At 40.1% G+C, this 20,437-nt stretch overlaps 2 protein-coding genes across 2 annotated transcripts; one reads left to right on the top strand and one right to left on the bottom strand.

Annotated features, from left to right (window-relative positions):
• Nucleotides 1-581: 581 nt before the first annotated feature.
• On the bottom strand, nt 582-8,179 carry LOC131723025 (tripartite motif-containing protein 16-like). The gene is made up of 6 exons (XM_059016311.1): nt 7,544-8,179; nt 6,208-6,303; nt 5,665-5,898; nt 5,351-5,510; nt 4,492-4,557; nt 582-2,824 (listed from the first exon to the last, which is right to left on the bottom strand). The coding sequence occupies exons 1-6, from the start codon at nt 8,129-8,131 to the stop codon at nt 2,298-2,300; spliced, it is 1,671 nt and encodes a 556-aa protein (XP_058872294.1). The 5' UTR covers nt 8,132-8,179; the 3' UTR covers nt 582-2,297.
• A 5,124-nt stretch (nt 8,180-13,303) lies between these two features.
• LOC131722949 (tripartite motif-containing protein 16-like) lies at nt 13,304-14,470 on the top strand. Its single transcript, XM_059016120.1, has 2 exons — nt 13,304-13,382; nt 13,658-14,470. The coding sequence occupies exons 1-2, from the start codon at nt 13,304-13,306 to the stop codon at nt 14,185-14,187; spliced, it is 609 nt and encodes a 202-aa protein (XP_058872103.1). The 3' UTR covers nt 14,188-14,470.
• Nucleotides 14,471-20,437: the final 5,967 nt, after the last annotated feature.

Raw genomic sequence — 20,437 nt, 5'->3', positions numbered from 1 at the left:
TCTTCTGTAGTAATAACTCAAGAGCTGAGCTCTTTTTCAATGAACTGTGATGGAAATTCAAAAAGAATTCAAAAGGTTTTCAGACTGTGTTTCCAGACAAACCGAAATGGGTCGGTTTGGAAACTAATCATATGTGAGAAGATCCTTTAACAATTTTTACCTGGTCCTTCAACTTACAGTTTAATATTGATTTTCTTAGTCATGTGTCACACACACACACACACACACACACACACACACACACACACACACACACACACATACATGCTGTAACAGGGTGGTTGAGGATAGATGTATTAGCCTACGGCTGGATAGGGTCTTATTCCCTCAGGCACTCTCTTAAACCCTAGTAGGTAGATGTAGTACCATTGGGCTGACCACTAGGAGGCACTGTTCTGCAACTTGGTGGTTCTATGCAACACAGCACACACACAGATACATACACTCTCACACACACCCTTGGAATCCAGATTTCATCAGAGACAGACAAGCTAATGAAAAGAAAGTACATTACTGTTTATTAAACCTTTTGGATGATACAGATTCACAGGACCAAACATAGTGTACAAAACACTCCTGAATGATTTGAGTTATTTATTTATTTTATTATTGTTAAATCAAGTTATCAATATATATTTAAAACATATTGTTATATTTCTAATGATATAATAACAGTTCAAGTTTACTTTCCACCCCCACCTCCCCTATTTCATTCCTTTGGTCATCCACCAATCTATATTCATTTCAAACACTCCTGAATGTGGATATGAAGAAAACAGAGGAAACAGTGACATCTAGTGGAGAACAGAAACCAGACACAAGCAGACAGCAATCATGTACTGTGTGATTAGAAACAACACGTCTATTAATATCAGTCTCCTGTCAGATCGCAGATAGGATAACAGGATCACTGTCACCAATCTCAATCAGGGTTTATTCAGACTGCCGTGCTGGTTTGAATTCATTGGAAAGTGGGTTTCTTCTTGGAAATAAAGTTGCAGTCGTCAGTATTTATTACTCCTCAAGTGGTAGATAAAGCAAGGAAAATTCAATGTAATTTAAGAATATAATGGGGAGAGTGGATTATAACAGAGTAGAAATATGTAGGAAACGAGTTCAATAAAATGCATGATAGTGAATGAAATAACGTTTAACACCCTGTGTAAAAATACAGGAAGGAATCTCAGTCATGTCATTTATGAGAAATGTCTTCTTTCTTGTGATGATATTTCACTCACATTATTGTTAAAATAAGCAATACAAATACTATAGACATGTTGAACTGCCTAACGAGTAGACCAAATGCATCTAATTAAGTGTTTGTTAGAGTAATTATCCAAACGTTTCCAGAAAGCCAATTAAATAATTTACAAAAATATATTAATAATAACACAAGGAAAAGGCACATTTTACATATTGATTGCTGTATAAAGGTATGTATGAAGCCCCATTGTATATAGATTTGTCGGATCTGAATCCCAAATGGTTCAGCTAGATACTATAAATACCTATAAATATCCATTTGATAGACAAAATCCAATTAGAAACAAGAACATGACTTTTTGAGAATCTTGCCCATCATGTTTTTCAAACCTGCACATTTCAGACCTATGTAGCCAATGGAAGTGCAATATAGGAACACATTGTGGAATTATTTATTTAGATACAATCACCTTAAGAGATACTTATCAGTATTTGTGTGGAGTAGTGGTCAGGGCTCTGGACTCTTGACCGGAGGGTCGTGGGTCCAATCCCTGGTAGGGGACACTGCTGCTGTACCCTTGAGCAAGGTACTTTACCTAGATTGCTCCAGTAAAAACCCAACTGTATAAATGGGTAATTGTATGTAAAAAATAACGTGATATCTTTTAACAATTGTAACTCGCCCTGGATAAGGGTGTCTACTAATAAATAATTAATAATAATAATAATTTGCTGTGGGAATTCTAGCACTGTGCAGAGATGCCAACTAAGTCTGCCACTTGCTGCTATTTATGTGTTTGTAATCAATAAATACTCAGGACATATTGAACATTTTATGCTGAAACAGCTGTACAGTTGTGAGTGTTTACAATTACAAAAACACTAACCTGAAAGAGATTAAACTGTAAAAATGAGGCTGCCTTGGCCCCAAGTGTAAAAACAAATAATTCACCTCGTTTCACTCTGCTGGTGGTGCCGTTTTACCCCCTAACTTTCATCCAAAGTTTTGTCAGATTGAAAATTCCCTCCACCCGAAGAGTGGAGAGGACAGACAGGGAGTTTAATACAAAGGGTTTCTTACAACACAAAACTGTCTAGTTCAGCTGGCAGATTGTTACAGGGGAACCAGAATAAATATAAACCGCAGGATAGATCGGCTCAGTGAATGTGGTTTGGAATCTGTGCAGGAGGGTCATTGTGTCAGAGACGCCATAAAATGACAGAGTGCCGGCATTAAAGTTCAGATACACTCCTATTCTGGGGGAGCGGGGGGCAGTTATTGCAGTTTCATTGTTATTGTGCCGGGCAGTGTAACTGGAACCAGAGCAGAACAAACTCCAGGACTTGTCATTGTATCCAAGGACACAGGAAAGATCCACTCCTTTCCTGCTGATTCCTTTATATGCAACTCCTATATAAGCCCCTCCCCCACTCCACTCAATCTCCCAGTAACTGTGAGTCCCAGACAAACCCTCTCTGCAAAGCACCTGGAGATAGTAATCAAATCTCTCTGGGTGATCAGAACATCTCTGGGTCTCTCCCCATGTCGCCTTTCTGTTCCCTTCAGACAGACAGAGCTCTCTATGCGCTGTGTTGGGGTCCAGTGTGAGCTGACAGGAATCTGATTGAAGAGAAGAGGACGGGTAGAGGAGAGAGGGTTAGAAAAGTCAAATCACTGAGAAAATCTCCATAGAACCAACCAAAAGTTAGACTTATAAATACATATTACAACAGGTTCTTTTTATAATGGCTGTTTCTGGCATAAGGCTACACCTTGAAAACAGAAGAGGCATTGAAGTACAAAGGTACAGAAGGGAGTAATAGGATTGTTTGTATATTTTGGATGAGTTTGCAGCTGGTAATCAATGCACAAAGTAATGATGCTATTCATTGTAAAATATTATACACTGCCCTCCAACTAGTATTGTTTCAGATGAATACATGCAGAATGACTGGGGTGGGGTATTTGTTTCCATTTTCAACACTCAGACCCCTTGCTTAGTAAATATCTTGAATAGAATATCATCCACTAAAATCCCTCCACTGTCCTCCCTTTTCCCTGCTCCCTCCTCTATGTTCCCTCCTCCATTCTCCCTGCTGCCTCATTCCTCCTCCATGCTCCCTTCTCCCTGCTCCCTCCTCCATGCTTCTTCTTTTATGTTAACTACTCCCTCCTCCATGCTTCCTGCTCCCTCATCCATTCTCCCTTTTCTCTGTTTTCTCCTCAATCCTCCCTCTTCTATTCTCCCTCCTCCCTCTTCCCTTTTTCCTGCTCCCTCCTCACTCCTCCATGCTCCCTTGTCCATAGTCCCTCATCCATGCTCCCTCCTCTATGCTCTTCCTTCCTGCTTCCTCCTCCATACTCTCTGCTCTCTCCTCCATCCTCCCTCCTCTATGCTCCCTCCACTCTACTTCTTCCTTCATCCTCCCTCCTCCCTGCTTAATGCTATATGCTCCCTCCTACCTGCTCCCTCCTCCCTGGTTCATGATATCTCCTCCATTCTCCCTCCTCCCTCCCCCTCCTCCCTCCTATTTTATAGACAAATATATTTAGACTGTGATGTTTAAGGTTGATAATCATCCTTACTGTATTTATTTCTGAATTTGGAGAAGTTCTCTCTTTTTATTTTTCTGTCTTCAAAAAACTGCTGCTGCTTTTAATTAAGCCCTCTTGCTGTTTGATTCTTTTGTTCATTATAATTCCTCGATCTTATCAAACTTCTTGAATCGGAACCAATCAAATGCAACTCTGCATACAATTACATTTCACTTAATGTTCCTACTAGGTATGTGTTATATTTTACCCACTCAGACCCCTTGCTTACTAAATATCTTCAATAGAGTATTGTCCACTCTTCAAATATCTGTCTAATATAATGAGCAATCCATCCCACAAGTGCAGTGATACTGCAATATACATTTACTACCAGCACAAGATGACTGGGAGGGATAGCTGTTCATTTTACCCCACAACTGGTTTCACATGCATTGTACATGTATTAAAAGATGGGATGATTATCTATTCAGGGATACCAAGATATTTAGGGAGAGAAAGGTCTGAGTGGAAAAACAGGCAACAAATGCCCCTCCCCCAGTCATTCTGCATGTATTCAACTGAACCAATTTGTTGTCTGTTGGAGAGGAGTGTAGATTAATGGTTTACAATTACTAATAAATAATAATAATTGCTGCCCTCAAGCTCCACCCCTCCCTGTTCTGTAGTGTTAGCTCTTCTCACAATGAAGTGACACGTCTTTCAATTAAATGTTTCAGTGAAAACAGACTTACATTTTAAAAATTCAGCTCTGTTCCTTGGCTCTGGAGCCTGCAGACTATAAACTGCAACTTCATTCACTTGGTCGAAAAAAAGAGAGAGAAATAGAATGTGTTGTTTAATGTGTGAATCCCTCTGTCTCTGTTTTTTTTTTTATTTCTTAGCAGACGCCCTTATCCAGGGCGACTTACAATTGTTACAAGATATCACATTATTTTTACATACAATTACCCATTTATACAGTTTGGTTTTTACTGGAGCAATTTAGGTAAAGTACCTTGCTCAAGGGTACAGCAGCAGTGTCCCCTACCAGGGATTGAACCCACAACTCTCCGGTCAAGAGTCCAGAGCCCTAACCACTACTCCACACTGCTGTTTAAATGCTATTGTTTTGTTTTCTCATGTAATGCACTAGAAGCTTAAGGAGGCTGTGTGGGCCAGTGGTTAAAGAAAAGGGCTTGTAAACAGAAGGTCTCCGGTTCAAATCCCCCCCAGCCACTGACTCACTGTGTGACCCTGAGCAAGTCACTTAACCTCCTTGTGCTCCGTGTTTTGAGTGAGATGTAGTTGTAAGTGACTCTGCAGCTGATGCATAGTTCACACACCCTAGTCTCTGTAAGTCACCTTGGATAAAGGCGTCTGCTAAATAAACAAATAATAAGAAACTCCCTTCCTGCTCTCATCACTCGGGATGTCACTGTAAATGAGGTGGGGCGTTTCAACCTGGGGAAATCATTTGAAATAAAACATCTGCAATATTCATATAGCCAACAATCTGCAGGAGGTCTTTATTAATGCTTTGCAAGTCCTGTCCCTCCTCAAGCCATTGTCTCTTTGAGAAATCTCTACCAAAGAAATCTATTTCACACCAACCTGTTGTGGTTATTTTGACTAATTCCCCCTTGCAGAAGTTCTCAATATGGTCTTTAAGTACAGATACAGCTTTCCTCACAGCCCCAAAAGAGATGTCTGTATTGACAGTAATGCTGGGTAAGTCTCCAGCTTCAGGAGGGGCACAGAGAGACTGGAAATTCTACAACAGGAAAGTGGAGAAAAGGAGTTTTCAGTGAAACAGAATGGGGTCCAAAACATTCCTGGGGAAAAGCAAGGATTCATTCAATTGGAGAGGTCTGTCTGAAACCGTCCCAGTTATGGACTTGAGACTTTCTAACAAGCAGTGATGTTACCTGTAGAAAATGGATGTGATCCTCTGTCTCTGAAAGCTGTTTCAGCTCAGCGTTTCTCCTCCTTAGCTCAGCAATCTCCTGCTCCAGTTTCTTCATGCGTCCTTCAGCCTGATTCACTGCAGCCTTCTCGTTAGCTCCAATCAGCTCAGTAACCTCAGTGTGGATCTTCTCAATGGATCGGATCAGCTCAGTAAAGATCGTCTCACTTTCCTTTATTTCCCTCTGTGCAGATCTCTGAGTGAAATAACACAGTACAGGAGACATCCTTACAACTCATATAAGAAACACATAGCGATTTTCTGTAGACTTCAGCAGATTTGCGCAAGTCCATTGATCAGTTTAGAAATCTGTTCTAATGGATGTGTAAATGGATAACAAGTGACAGGATTCAATCTTTTGATATTTTAAAATACAGTTTGTTCCATTTATTTTTCTTAATAATAATAATAATAATAATGATAATAATAATAATAATAATAATAATAATAATAATAATAATAATAATAATAATAATAATAATAACCCCCTCTTGTTAATACCCACTTTCAGTGACTTCACAGCCTGTTTCAGCTCATCCACGTCTTTCAGTCTCTCCTGGATTCTCTGTTGTATTTGTGTCTGTGTCTCTCCCAGCTGCTTCTGTGTAGAAACACAGTAACACAGTGACATTTCTGATGGAGCATTGAGTGATATACTATCACACTCAATACAGACTATTTCGGAGCACGCTGTGTTATTCACACCGCTCCCATTAATATGGAATTAGATTAACAATACAGACATTATGCAAACAGATACCCTACGTGTCAATATCTAAAGGTATGCTATCTAAACTGTCAGAATAATTCTTAATTAAATGGAATGTAGCAAATTACATGATCTTTTTTTCACTGTTTCTTTACCTCCTTATGATGTTTTCAGTGATTCAGAGTGGTCATTGCAATTCTTATTTTAATGAGTCTATGTTATGGGGCCTTAACCTGAGTTCAGAAGCTGGTCTTCGGTCTTGTTGCCAGTCATAGACAACGCAGACAGGCTAGATCAGTCAACATGCCTGCATTGTGGCAAAAGCCAGCACCATCTAGTGCACAGCTGCCAGCAATACAACAGGACACTTGACTTACAGCACCTGTCCACTAGATGGCACTGGCTCTTACTACTTGTGGTAAGGTTAGCATCAAGGCCCAGGTGTTATCGGCAGGGAGAGTGACTCAGACACAGAATTGCCTGTGTGGCATCAATTACCTATCTGGGAAATAGCCACACCTGTGATTGCTGGCAGGGACAGGTTTAACCCTGTCCCTGCTAACCTTACATTCCCCCACACACTCTTTACAAGGACAGGGCTGCTGCTCTGTCACACTGCTAACTGAGAACTGTTGCTGATCCAGCGTGTGTCACATTACATAAGCTTATGACAGGCACCTAGACAACTGAAGCTGCTTTCTCTAATGTAGATTGCATTTCATATGTATTTTGGGCACATGCTTTTGTTTATTTGTTTAAATCAGATACCAGGCTTTGTTTGTTACACAATTTAACTATGGTATGATATATAAGATATGATATATGACAATAAAACATATTCAAACATGATATATAAGTTACACAATAAATAGTAAAATAACCGTATCAAAATAGTGAAAATGAAAAGCAATTGAACCAAATAAAAAGAAAATCCAAATAAACCAGAAACTACAAATATAAACCTAATCCATAATAATTTAGGCTGAGAAAGTAAAATAGGTCTCAATACAATATTCAATTCAATGCATTAATTGGTCTCAAAATGATCTAACATTTTATGAATAGACACACTAAATATCCTGGGAATTCTTATCTTCTAGAATAGCTACAAGGAAATGTTTCAAACCCTTACCTGTTTCCCAGTCCTTTCTGTCTCAGCTGAGACTGTATCATGGCTCTTGTGTTCCTTGTCTGCACACAACCAGCAAATACACGTCTGATCGGTTCTACAAAAGACCTCAAAAACCTTCTGGTGTTCAGCACAAAGCTTCTGCTCCAGATTTTCAATAGCGTTGACCAGTTTGTGCCTCTTGAAAGCAACACCCTCATAGTGTGGCTTGACATGTGTTTCACAATAAGAGGCCAGGCATGTCAAACAGGATTTCACAGCTTTAAACTTTCTCCCAGTGCAGAAATCACACGGCACATCTCCAGGTCCAGCATAACTTTGAGCAGGAGGAGGATTGAGCCTTCTCTTCTTGAATTCTCCAGCAATTTCAGCCAGGATGGTGTTTCTGTGCAGAACAGGCCTTCGGGTAAAGGTCTTTCTGCACTGGGGGCAGCTGTAGAAACGTCTATGTTCAGTCCGATCCCAGCAGTTCTTAATACACCCCATACAGTAACTGTGTCCACATGGAATAGCGACCGGGTCCTTCAGTATCTCCAGACACACTGCACACAACAACTGCTGCTCTGCTACCAGAATATTTGCTTCTGCCATTTCTGCTGCAGTGAGGCAGAGAGACTGACGATTTCACTACAAACGAAACTTCACTGTGCTGTGATTTCCTGGAATTGTGTAAAACTCCAAGAGGTGGGGTTTTGGACTGAGGAAAGGTTTAAACAAGCAGGAGGAGCAGAAACTGCTGAATGAGTGTGAGAGTGGCAGAGAGCAGAGAGTTGGGAGTGGGGACTGTCACAGTAACCCTTTAACAACTATCCCTCTCCCCCCCCATCATGACACCCCTCATTTAACAATGAAAGATTGATTCAGGACAGCATATTATATGATATTGTAAATATTTACAATGTTAAGATTAGGAATTAAACAGCAGGGCTGATGAGTCTAACTTTGTGTTTCTGTCTAAAATCTATAATATGTAAACTTAGAAAGTTCTGTTACACTGACCGTATTTTTTTTTTTTACAACGGTTTGAACAGCATTTCTTTACTTGTCGTTACTGTATAAATTCTGTCAATAACTTCTGTCACAGTTTCTGTATAACTTCTGTCATAGGGCAGCAGTGTGGAGTAGTGGTTAGGGTTCTGGACTCTTGGCCGGAGGGTTGTGGTTTCAATCCCCAGTGGGAGACACTGCGCTTGTACCCTTGAGCAAGGTACTTTACCTAGATTGCTCCAGTAAAAACCCAACTGTATAAATGGGTAATTGTATGTAAAAATAATGTGATATCTGTATAATGTGATATCTTGTAACAATTGTAAGTTGCCCTGGATAAGGGCGTCTGTTAAGAAATAAATAATAATAATAATAATAACAACGAGTATAGCGTGTTGGATTTTTAAAGGCAGCAATAACCAGGGGTGTAGCTAGGAATGCATTTTTACCAAGGCAAAAATCTAATTTGTCTAAAAAAAACCCTCCATATCCTATATATATATATATACACACACACAGTGCCTATAGAAAGTCTACACCCCCTTGAACTTTTTTCACATTTTGTTGTGTCAGTGCCTCAGAGTTTCATGCATTTAAATGAGGATTTTTTCCCACTTATAAACACACCATACTCCCCACTGTTAAGGGGAAAAAAGTTTTTATTGAGAAAAAAAATATATATTAAAAATACAAAACTGAAAGATCATAATTGGATAAGTCTCCACCCCCCTGAGTTAATACTTGGTGAAATCACCTTTGGCAGCAATTACAGCTGTGATGCTTCACAGTAGGGATGGTGTTCTTTGGGTGATGTGCTGTGTTGGGTTTGCACCAAACATAACGCCTTGCATTTTGGCCAAAAAATTCAATTTTAGTTTTGTCAGACCACAAACACTTTTTGCCACATGGCTACAGAATCTCCTGAGTGTTTTTTTGCATACTTCAAACGGGATTCAAGGTGGGCTTTCTTGAGTAATGGCTTCCTTCTTGCCACCCTACCATACAGGCCAGATTTGTGGAGTGCTTGGGATATTGTTGTCACAGGCACACTTTGACCAGTCTTGGCCATAAAAGCCTGTACCTCTTGCAAAGTTACCATTGGCCTCTTGGTAGCCTCTCTGATCAGTCTCTTTCTTGCTTGGTCATCCAGTTTGGCGGAACAGCCTGATCTAGGCAGGGTCTTGGTGGTGCCATACACCTTCCACTTCTTAATAATCGTCTTGATCGTGCTCCAAGGGATATTCAAGGCCTTTGATATTTTTTTTATACCCATCCCCTGATCTGTACCTGGTGCTCATGGTTGAGTCTTTGCTTTGAAATGCACTACCCAGCAGAGGGAACCTACAGGAACTGTTGAATTTATCCTGAAATCATGTGAATCACTACAATTTAACACAGGTGGAGGCCACTTAACTTGGTGTGTGATTTTGAAGGCGATTGGTTACACCTGAGCTAATTTAGGATTGCTATTACAAGGGGGTGGACACTTATCCAACCAAGCTATTTCAGTTTTTATTTGTAATTAATGTTAATTAATTAACTACAAACTTCTAGAATATTTTTTTCACTTGGAAGTTGTGGGGCAGGATGTGTAGATAAATGAAAAAAAAACTATTTGAATGCATTTTAATTCCAGGCTATAAGGCAAAAAAGGTGAGCATTTTGAAAGGCTTTCTATAGGCACTGTATATATCTGTTATAAAGGTGAAAGTTATCATCTTATAAAGTCTGATGACTATTAATGCAAACTGCAAAGTAATATATGTCGCTAACTGTTTAGCCAGCGATCCACCTTGGATGATGTTTGAAATATCATGACCCATATTTTTTAAAACAAATTGGCTCCCAGCAAAACCACACCAACCTAAAATGACCCTTTTCACACTGTAGAAATATGTGATATTAAAAGGGCAGGAAGAATAGAAGTTATAAATATGAATCAGTAGATGTGTTTATACCTTCACTGAGAGACATGCGTTTGATTCACTGCTACTGAAATTAATGCTGAGACCAATGACACTGAAGTTAATGCTGAGACCGGTGACACTGATGCTACAAATGTCAGGACTGTCCAGTCCCTGACCACATTCCATGACTCACCTCTTCAGAAAGTACCTGTAGAACTCCTCTGTTTTTCCCATTGGACACTTATCACCCTTCCTTAAATGCACTTTACTTGTTCTCAGCTTTGTGCTGAACACCTAAATATTTTTGAGGTCTTTTGTAGAACCGATCAGACGTGTATTTGCTGGTTGTCTGCAGACAAGGAACACAAGACCCATGATACAGTCTCAGCTGAGACAGAAAGGACTGGGAAACAGGTACTGTCCCTTGTTTTCCTTTTAGACATCCATTAGAACAGATTTCTAAACTGATAAATCTGCCGAAGTTTACAGAATATCACTATGTGTTTCTGATATCAGTTGTAAAGATGCCTCCCCTGCTGTGTAATTTCACTCAGAGGGCTGCACAGAGGGAAATAAAGAAAAGCAAGAGGATCTTTACTGAGCTGATCCGATCCATTGAGAAGATCCACACTGAGGTTATTTAGCTGATTGGAGCTAAAGAGAAGGCTGCAGTGAATCAGGCTGAAGGACTCATGAAGAAACTGGAGCAGGAGATTGCTGAGCTAATAAATAAAAAACACTGAGCTGAAACAGCTTTCAGAGACAGAGGATCACATCCATTTTCTACAGGTAACATCACTGCTTGTTAGAAAATCTCAAGTCCATAACTGGGACGGTTTCAGACAGACCTCTCCAATTGAATGAATCCTTGCTTTTCCCTAGGAATGTTTTGGACCCCATTCTGTTTCACTGAAAACTCATTTTCTCCACTTTCCTGTTGTAGAATTTCCAGCCTCTCTGTGCCCCTCCTGAAGCTGGAGACTTACCCAGCGTTACTGTCAATACAGGCATCTCTTTTGGGGCTGTGAGGAAAGCTGTATCTGTACTTAAAGACCATATTGAGGACTTCTGCAAGGGGGAATTAGTAAAAATAACCACAACAGGTTGGTGTGAAATAGATTCCTTTGGTAGAGATCAAATAAACCATGGCTTGAGGAGGGACAGGACTTGCAAGACATTAATAAAGACCTCCTGCAGATTGTTGGCTATATGAATACTGCAGATGTTTTATTTCAAATGATTTCCCCAGGTTGAAATGCCCCACCTCATTTACAGTGACATCCCAAAATAATGATAGCAGGAAGGAAGAGAGTTTCTAAAGACATTACATGAGAAAACAACACAATAGCATTCAAACAGAGATAGAGGGAATCAAACATTAAACAACACATTCAATCCATATAGGATATTAACTTATAGTCCTGAACTTTCTTATCACAGATTTATAGGAATTAGAGGTCTGGTCATGTTTGTATTCCAAATCTTCTACAATAAAGTCTTTGGTTTAAAACAGTTTTCTGTATTTTATTTAGTGAATGAAACTTCAGTTTATACCCTGGGGTCTAGGAGCAGTGACAGATGTTTAAAAGGTAAGGCTTTTCTTCCAGTAAAACATTTTATCTACAGAGATGTATTAGATGTGTGAGATTCCTGATGAGCGTGGAGTTAGCTGGGTCCTTTGCCACGCTGATAAACTAAACAGATGCAATTTGTCTTTAAAGATTAAGAGCATGGCAGATTGCTGTTTGGAGTCTTGTGTGTGTTGTGTATTAATTCACATGTTTCAATTCTATTTCTCTCTCTTTTTTCTGCCCAGTGAATGAAGTTGCAGTTTAGTCTGCAGGCTCCAGAGCCAAGGAACAGAGCCGAGTTTTTAAAATGTAAGTCTGTTTGCACTGAAACATTTGATTGAAAGATGTGTCACTCCATTGAGGGAAGAGCTAACACTACAGAACAGGGAGGGGTGGAGCTTGAGGGCAGCAATTATTATTATTTATTAGTAATTGTGAAGCCATTCATCTACACTCCTCTCCAACAAGTATTGGTTCAGAATGACTGGGGTGAGGCATTTGTTGTCTGTTTTTCCACTCAGACCTTTCTCTCCCTAAATATCTTGGTATCCCTGAATAGATACATGTACAATTCATGTAAAACCAGTTGTGGGGTAAAATGAACAGCTATCCCTCCCAGTCATCCTGTGCTGCTTGTAAATGTATATTGCAGTATCACTGCACTTGTTGGATTGCTTACAGTAGCGGAGCCTGTGAGGGTTGGGGGGGGGGGGGGCTAGGCCCTGGCCCCTGGCCCCAAAAATAAAGGTTGGTGGGCCCCTCTTGGCTGCCTGAAAACACTCTTAGAAAAATACGTCTCCACACACACACACTTTTGAATACTGTTGCTGTCATATGCGCGGCCCAACTGTGCACACTGTCTTTACCGATGTTATTCTCCTTTTAAAAATAATGAATTGCTTCGAAAACTACACTACCTAGAAGACCAGCTATAACACTTGTATGATACGTTTTTGTGTCTTTATCGGGCCTTTGGATAACGAGAAATCAGGTGGTTTTGTGGGTGTGTCATTAGGCTTTGCACTGTTGATCTGTCTCTTCTGCAGCGGTGCCTGCTTTTGTGCTGTGTGAGAGGAATAATTTCAAAAAGCAACAACCTGTTTTGTGAGAGTTCTATCTTTATCTTCTATATTCTATCTTTTAATACCACAGTCTTTAAAATAGCAGGGAGGAGGGAGCATTGAGGAGGGAGCAGGGAGGATGGAGGAAAGAGGCGGGAGGATGAAGCATAGGGGAAGGAGGAGGGAACATGGACAAGGGATAAGGGAGGAGGGTGCATAGAGGAGGGAGAAGGGAGCATGGAGGAGGGAGCAGAGATGAGGGAACAGGAAAATGGAGGAGGGGGATGCAGCAGGGATCATGGAGGAGAGACAAAGAGTATGCAACAGGAAGGGGGGAGCAGGGAGGAGGGAGCAGAGAAGAGGGAACATAGAGGAGAGAGCAGGGAGGAGGGGTGAAAGAAAGGAGGGATCATGGAATAGAGAGGAGGTTGCATGGAGCATGGAGGAGGGAGCTTGGAGGATGGAGCAGGGACTGATGAAGCAGGGAGGTGGGAGTGATTTGAGGATGCGGCAGACAATGACTGATGATTTTCTCAGCGATTTGACTTTTTTAACTGTCTCTCCTCTACCTGTCCTCTTCTCTTCAATCAGATTCCTGTCAGCTCACACTGGACCTCAACACAGCACATAGAAACCTCTGTCTGTCTGAAGGGAACAGAAAGGTGACACGGAGGGGAGAGACCCAGCGATGTTGTGATAACCCGAAGAGATTTGACAGCCGATCCCAAGTGCTTTGCAGAGAGGGTTTGTCTGGGATTCGCTGTTACTGGGAGATTGAGTGCAGTGGGAGAGGGGCTGATATAGGAGTCACATATAAAGGAATCAGCAGGAAAGGAGTTGATCATTCCAGTCTCCTTGGATGCAATGACAAGTCCTGGAGTTTGTCCTGCTCTGATTCCAGTTACACTGCTTGGCACAATAACAATCAAATTGCAATAACTGCCCCCCGCTCCCCCAGAATAGGAGTGTATCTGGACTTTAATGCCGGGACTCTGTCATTTTATGGCGTTTCTGACACAATGACCCTCCTGCACAGATTCCAAACCACATTCACTGAGCCGCTCTATCCTGGGTTTTTCGTTTATTCTAAATCCACTGTAACAATCTGCCAATTGAACTAGACTGGTTTGTGTTGTAAGAAACCCTTTGTATTGAACTCCCTGTCTGTCCTCTCCACTCCTCGGTTGAAGGGAATGTTCAATCTGACACAACTGCGGAGCGAAACTAGGTGAATTATTTGTTTTTAGCAACAAATGGGTTTCATATGAAATATGTTGATTGTGCATATATGTGAGGCAAAGTAATACTTTTGATTAGAAAGAAGTACATATCAGCCTAATAACAAGGAAAAATACATTCCCTTGTCAGCCCGCAGTTTAGCGAATCCAGCTTATTAATATTCCAATGCGCACGGGCAAGTGCCTCGTCATTTTTCATGGCTGGCTGTGACCCTGTGTGTATATATATATATATATATATATATATATATTGTAACCTGGCCGGCACTCATGGTCGTTCGTTTGCCCCTTCCAAAGCAGACCCAGGACACAGGAAATGGAGTTTCAAGCGTGGTTGCGCTATTTTTAATAAACACAAAAATAAACACAAACACAAAACAAAACCTAACTCCGTTTTGGAGTAATTACTAAACGGGTTATTCCCTGACTAACTTGCAGGACGGCTAAGCCGTTTACCCGGCACCACGGAACATAAACCAAAACCACGCAGGTTTAACACAGCACATACTTCTTTTAGGACTGCTCGGAAGCAGAGCACCTCTCTTCTGCTTCCTTCTACTCAGCAGCCCCGTGCAGACTGACTGCACATCTTAAATACCTCTGCACCTAGTACTAATTGATAATAACTACCAGGTGCGGGTGATAATTAAACAAATAAAACAATTAATTTAAACAAAATGTGCATTTGCACATGTTTTTGGCAGGAAAGATTTTAACCCCCTCCCTGCCGTGTTACTATATATATATATATATATATATATATATATATATATATATATATATATACAGCTGTAGTCAAAAGTTTACATACTTTAGTTTACAAAATGTTTTCTTCAAAAGATTTTCCCTATAATTATTTGTTTGAGAAATTTCTAGAAATTATAAATTTCCATTGGGATATGTAAACTTTTGAAAACAACTGTGTATATATACAATAGTTTTAAAGTATTAACGATATTTCAAAGCAAATCAAAATACTAAGGTCTATGATAAACAGCCTTTAGTGTTTACATCACTGTTGCTAAACATTATAACAACAACACGCATCAATATCTGTGGATATGACATACATTGCATTATGGGTAGCATATTACTCTGGGCTACAAACGGAGCTCTTTCTAAAAGGCACAGTCTGGTAACAAGGCGTTATTGAAATGAGAATGTGTTCTCAAGGGTTTGACTTGAGTAAAGAAAATGAACGATTGATTGATTCATATTTCAGCTGAAAATTAATAATTACCAGAGATCCTAATTTTAAAAAAACGAAATTCTCAGACAATAAAAAAAACATGTTATTCCGCAATTAAAATAAAGTCTAAAATTGAGTCGTCGTTCACAAACAGTGCTACTGAATAACAGTTAACACTGGCAGTGTTTATTGAAACACTTTATTTTTACAAATGTGATTAAATATAGTCATGTTTTGACCATAACTGTATTTCATTTCTTTTTCAAGAATAGTTATGTTTTATATATATTTTTAAAATGGCATCCAATAGTCAGTGCTGTAACAGTTTTTCAAAAAAGTGAACTTAAGTTTGCTTTATTGTGTGTGTTTTTTTCTTCTTCTTTGATTTCCATAAAATATGGCAAACATGTTTGTTCTTTTTTTCAGATTATAGTAATGTGATTTAATAAAAAATTTAATTTGACTAACTGTGACTTTTCTTATTTATTAATACTCATTAACACTATTTTTTCATTAAAAAGTCTTTGTTGTTTAATGTGGGAGAAAGAAAGAGCCTGGACTAATTTGAGCTCTCAGGAAGCTAAACTAAACTTTATTTCTCTTGACAGAGCAAACATAACGTGTGAGGTCACTCACTGGGTGTGTGGCTGCGGCTATATTACATCCAACCACTACAGTCTTTGCCGCAGAACTTCTTGCAGAGAAACGCGCTTTTGTCTTTGTAGATTTTAGGAAATTTGACTGCAAATTTCCGTGGGGACCTTCCCAAAACAATGGCTTTATACTGCCATCTAGTGGTTGAAAATAAAATCCAGGCTTTACTGTGTTGAGTTGATGCTGGATTCAAAACGAGCTTCTCTTTTAGGAAGCTACAAATGATGTCATGTAAAACGCGACTGCCTGCCTTCTCCTTTCTCATGAATATTAAGTAAGCCCTCCCTCCGTAATGAATATTAAAAGAGGAATTAAACAGGCGTACATTAAAATTAACATGTTTATTTATATGTATCTTAAGTTAACTTTGAAGAATTTGAATGGCTGTATTAGTAATCGAATTGATGTAATCATAGTCTGTTATATTATTGCAATAACTGAATATATGTCTAGAAACTTTGAATAAAACTAATTATAAACTAGTAGCTGCTGCAGCCACAGTGAATCTTGTGGAGGCCCCGGGTAATCTGGCATAGCGGTGCACTCAAACCAGAGAGAAAAAAGGAAATTACATTACATTGTGTGTTTCGATTATAACTGAAAAAATTATGCAAGCTCCGCTCTAGGGCAGCTTAGAGTATCTGTGCTCCTGAAGGGTGAGTGGGCGGTGTCTTTATAAAATAAACTCATCATTCCCTTAAGCTATTGGCCCGCTGCAGGACCATCTAGCTTCCCTATTGGATTTCACAGACGGCTATCAAACAGTCACACTCAGCCCTTGGATACTCCGGATTTGTAGACTGTGTTTTATTACACTTTGCTGTGCTTTTACTACAGGGAACTTATATAAGGGTTAGCTTACCATGGTTTGTTCTTTAGCATGCTTTACCAGACCTCTCTGTGCTTACAATGTTTCCCTATGCTTTACCAGACCTTTCTGTGCTTTACAATGCTTCCCTATGCTTTACCAGACCCCTCTGTGCTTTACAATGCTTCCCTATGCTTTACCAGCTCTCTCTGTGCTTTACAATGCTTCCCTATGCTTTACCAGACCTCTCTGTGCTTTACAATGCTTCCCTATGCTTTACCAGACCTCTCTGTGCTTTACAATGCTTCCCTATGCTTTACCAACTCTCTCTGTGCTTTACAATGCTTCCTTATGCTTTACCAGACCTATCTGTGCTTTACAATGCTTCCTTATGCTTTACCAGACCTATCTGTGCTTTACAATGCTTCCCTATGCTTTACCAGACCTATCTGTGCTTTACAATGCTTCTCTATGCTTTACCAGACCTCTCTGTGCTTTATAGTGCTTCCCTATGCTTTAGATTTCACTGTGCTGCTGTATTACACTTTGCTGTGCTTGTACTGTGGGACACGTTTATAATGCTCTCTCTCATGCTCACAAGGGATCTTCTCTGTCCTTCTAATTAGGTAGCAGGCTACAGACACTGCAGCTATTACTGCTGCATATCTCTTCCCCTTTCATCCAGAAACCTCCTTCTTTTTACTGCCAGCTCCCTGAGAGTGTTTGTGTCAGGGTTACTACTCTGTGTTTGATACAGACTGGGAAGATTGAAACGCATCTCACATTGATTCCCTCCACTGTAACACTGCTTACAAAGTCCCTCTCTCTGGGCTTCCTGTTTCATTCCTGTCTCTCTGGTTCACTCTCCCTGATTCTCCCACCAGCAAAACAAACTGGCGAGAAAAAAGGCTTGTTTTGAGTCTCTTGTTTTCCATGGTAAATGTGTTATTTATTAACACAGTTCAGATCAGATTACACTGTGTAACAATTTTTTTTTTTTTTTTTTGTTCCTGGGTAGTAAGTGTTATTTCCTAATTGCTTATGCCTCAAAAGTATAGAAAATGGCTATTATTCCCCACAAACTTTGCTTTTGTGACCAGGACAGTGATATTTTGAAATTTACCTATTTTCCAGAACATTCCAGATAGATTCAGTGCTGAGTGAACTTGGAGTAACTTCTAGAACTTTCTAGAACTTTCCAGTAATATAAATAGTAGTATAAATACAGGGGCCTTAAGCCCACCAGTTCAGTTTAGTTCCAGCTGCCTAAGTGGATGCATATCTGCATTTTTCTGAGATGGCATCAAGGTCATAGGAGACTTCAAAATGGTGGCATTCCTGATGGGTCTCCAAGGCGGTTTTACCAAGTTTCCCTGCTATCTTTGCCTTTGGGCCAGCAGGGACACCAAGGCGCACTACCACAGGCGGGACTGGCCACAGCGGACCGAGTTCTCTGTGGGGAGGAACAACGTCAAGTGGGAGCCACTGGTGGACCCCCGGAAGGTGCTGCTGCCACCACTGCACATCAAATTGGGCCTTATGAAACAATTTGTCAGAGCTCTAGATAAGGAGTCGGCAGCTTCAAGTACCTTCAAGACGTCTTCCCTAAGCTGTCTGAGGCAAAGGTCAAAGCCGGTGTCTTCGTCGGACCACAGATAAAGAAGTTCCTGGAGTGCAATGAATTCCCCAAGAAGCTCACTAGTAAGGAGAAAGTGGCTTGGAACAGCTTTGTCGCAGTGGTTCGGGGCTTCCTGGGCAATCACAAGGTCGAAAACTATGTGGAGCTGGTTGAGACTCTGGTGAAGAACTACGGCACAATGGGCTGTAGGATGTCCCTCAAAGTCCATATCCTTGATGCTCATCTTGATAAATTCAAGGAGAACATGGGAGCGTACTCGGAGGAGCAAGGCGAGCGCTTCCACCAGGATATACTGGACTTTGAACGCCGCTACCAAGGACAGTATAACGAGAACATGATGGGAGACTACATTTGGGGGCTGATTCGTGAAAGTGATTTACAGTATAATCGTAAATCTCGAAAAACTACTCGCTTCTAAATCTTTTGTAGTCATTGTTGTATTACTTTAGTATAAATACATGTTAACTTGGATTCATATGTTGTTTTTTTCTGACTTTATGTGAACGAAAAGACACAAATTCGCCCGTTTTCTCATTGGAAATAGGTAAATTTCAAAATATCACTGTCCTGGTCACAAAAGCAAAGTTTGTGGGGAATAATAGATATTTTCTATACTTTTGAGGCATAAGCAATTAGGAAATAACACTTACTACCCAGGAACAAAAATTGTGTTACATAGTGTTATTGACAGTGTCACAAGCTGCCGGAGCAGGATTGTGATAGAGACGGCTTGTTTTGAGTCTCTTGTTTTCCATGGTAAATGTGTTATTTATTAACACAGTTCAGATCAGATTATTGACAGTGTCACAAGCTGCCGGGGCAGGATTGTGATAGAGACGGCTTGTTTTGAGTCTTGTGGTTACCTCTTTGTTTTATTAAGAATGTTCTTTTTGAAATATTGGATTGCTGTTGATTATAACAGAAGATTGACAAGCAGTCAAACAGACCCCTGCACTAGTTTACTGTAAAGCTATGTCTTAGTTGGTGCTTATCTTGACGAGAACCGAGTTCAAATCAGCATGAAGTTTTAACATCGACTCTCGTGTAATGGAAATCAATACTCGTTGTTTTATTGTTTTGTATTCTATAACTGTGTTTGTTTTCTAATTAATGTTCATTGAGAAACCTGATCTCAGAGCTGCTGCCCTTTTCACTATTTCTCTCTAAAGTCTGCTTTGCAAATAAGCCATGAAAGCAGAGCTTCATTATAACAATATACAACAATAACCCTGTGTCTTTGAGTGTCTGTTCTGTATACAATAGTGTCATGGATTGCAGAGTGGTGATGTCAGAACAAGGAAGTAAATACAGACACGACTGGTGAAATGAAATGATGGATGCGCTTGCTTGCGACGGTTTATTACAAAATAAAAGGTTTGATCACAAAACAAAACAAGACACGGCACTTTAGCCAAAATAAACAGACAAACAAAATGAACAGACACTAACAAACAGGGACGAATACTAAACAAACACATACCACGTAGCAATTGCCTATAATTATCTCTCCTCACTCTCTCCCGTTCTTTCGCCCTGAACACACAACCCAGAGTGGGTGAAAACATGCTGCTTTTATGCAGTTGTACCGAGACTCGATTGGTAGTCAATCATTCAATTAGAATCTCGATACAACTGCACGTGAATTAAGTGCAATTTCCCGTGTTCACATACTAATACATTTTACCTGCACGTGAAGTGATGTGCAATCCTCGTGCCTAAATACAAATATACATTTTAAATCACTCGTGTTGCACGGACACATTTATATCCCGTGCACCAATATCTATACACCAACATTTACACACAACACGTAACATATAACCCACACATGCACAGAGGGGCG

Source organism: Acipenser ruthenus, chromosome 52, assembly GCF_902713425.1.
Source record: "Acipenser ruthenus chromosome 52, fAciRut3.2 maternal haplotype, whole genome shotgun sequence".
In the NCBI taxonomy this organism is placed as follows: domain Eukaryota; kingdom Metazoa; phylum Chordata; class Actinopteri; order Acipenseriformes; family Acipenseridae; genus Acipenser; species Acipenser ruthenus.
The sequence above is the reverse complement of the archived record's forward strand: the minus strand, read 5'-3'. Positions and strand labels throughout refer to the sequence as shown.

Bases quoted from the DNA above. Each gene is read 5' to 3' on its own strand.
- LOC131723025 (XM_059016311.1), bottom strand. From the start codon at position 8,131: ATGGCAGAAGCAAATATTCTGGTAGCAGAGCAGCAGTTGTTGTGTGCA. The intron at 6,304-7,543 runs GTAAGGGTTTGA...GTTTCTACACAG, and splicing joins CAGAAAGGACTGGGAAACAG to AAGCAGCTGGGAGAGACACA. The intron at 4,558-5,350 runs GTTGGTGTGAAA...TTTTCGACCAAG, and splicing joins AGTCAAAATAACCACAACAG to TGAATGAAGTTGCAGTTTAT.
- LOC131722949 (XM_059016120.1), top strand. From the start codon at position 13,304: ATGGAGGAGGGAGCAGAGATGAGGGAACAGGAAAATGGAGGAGGGGGA. The intron at 13,383-13,657 runs GTATGCAACAGG...CTCTTCAATCAG, and splicing joins TCATGGAGGAGAGACAAAGA to ATTCCTGTCAGCTCACACTG.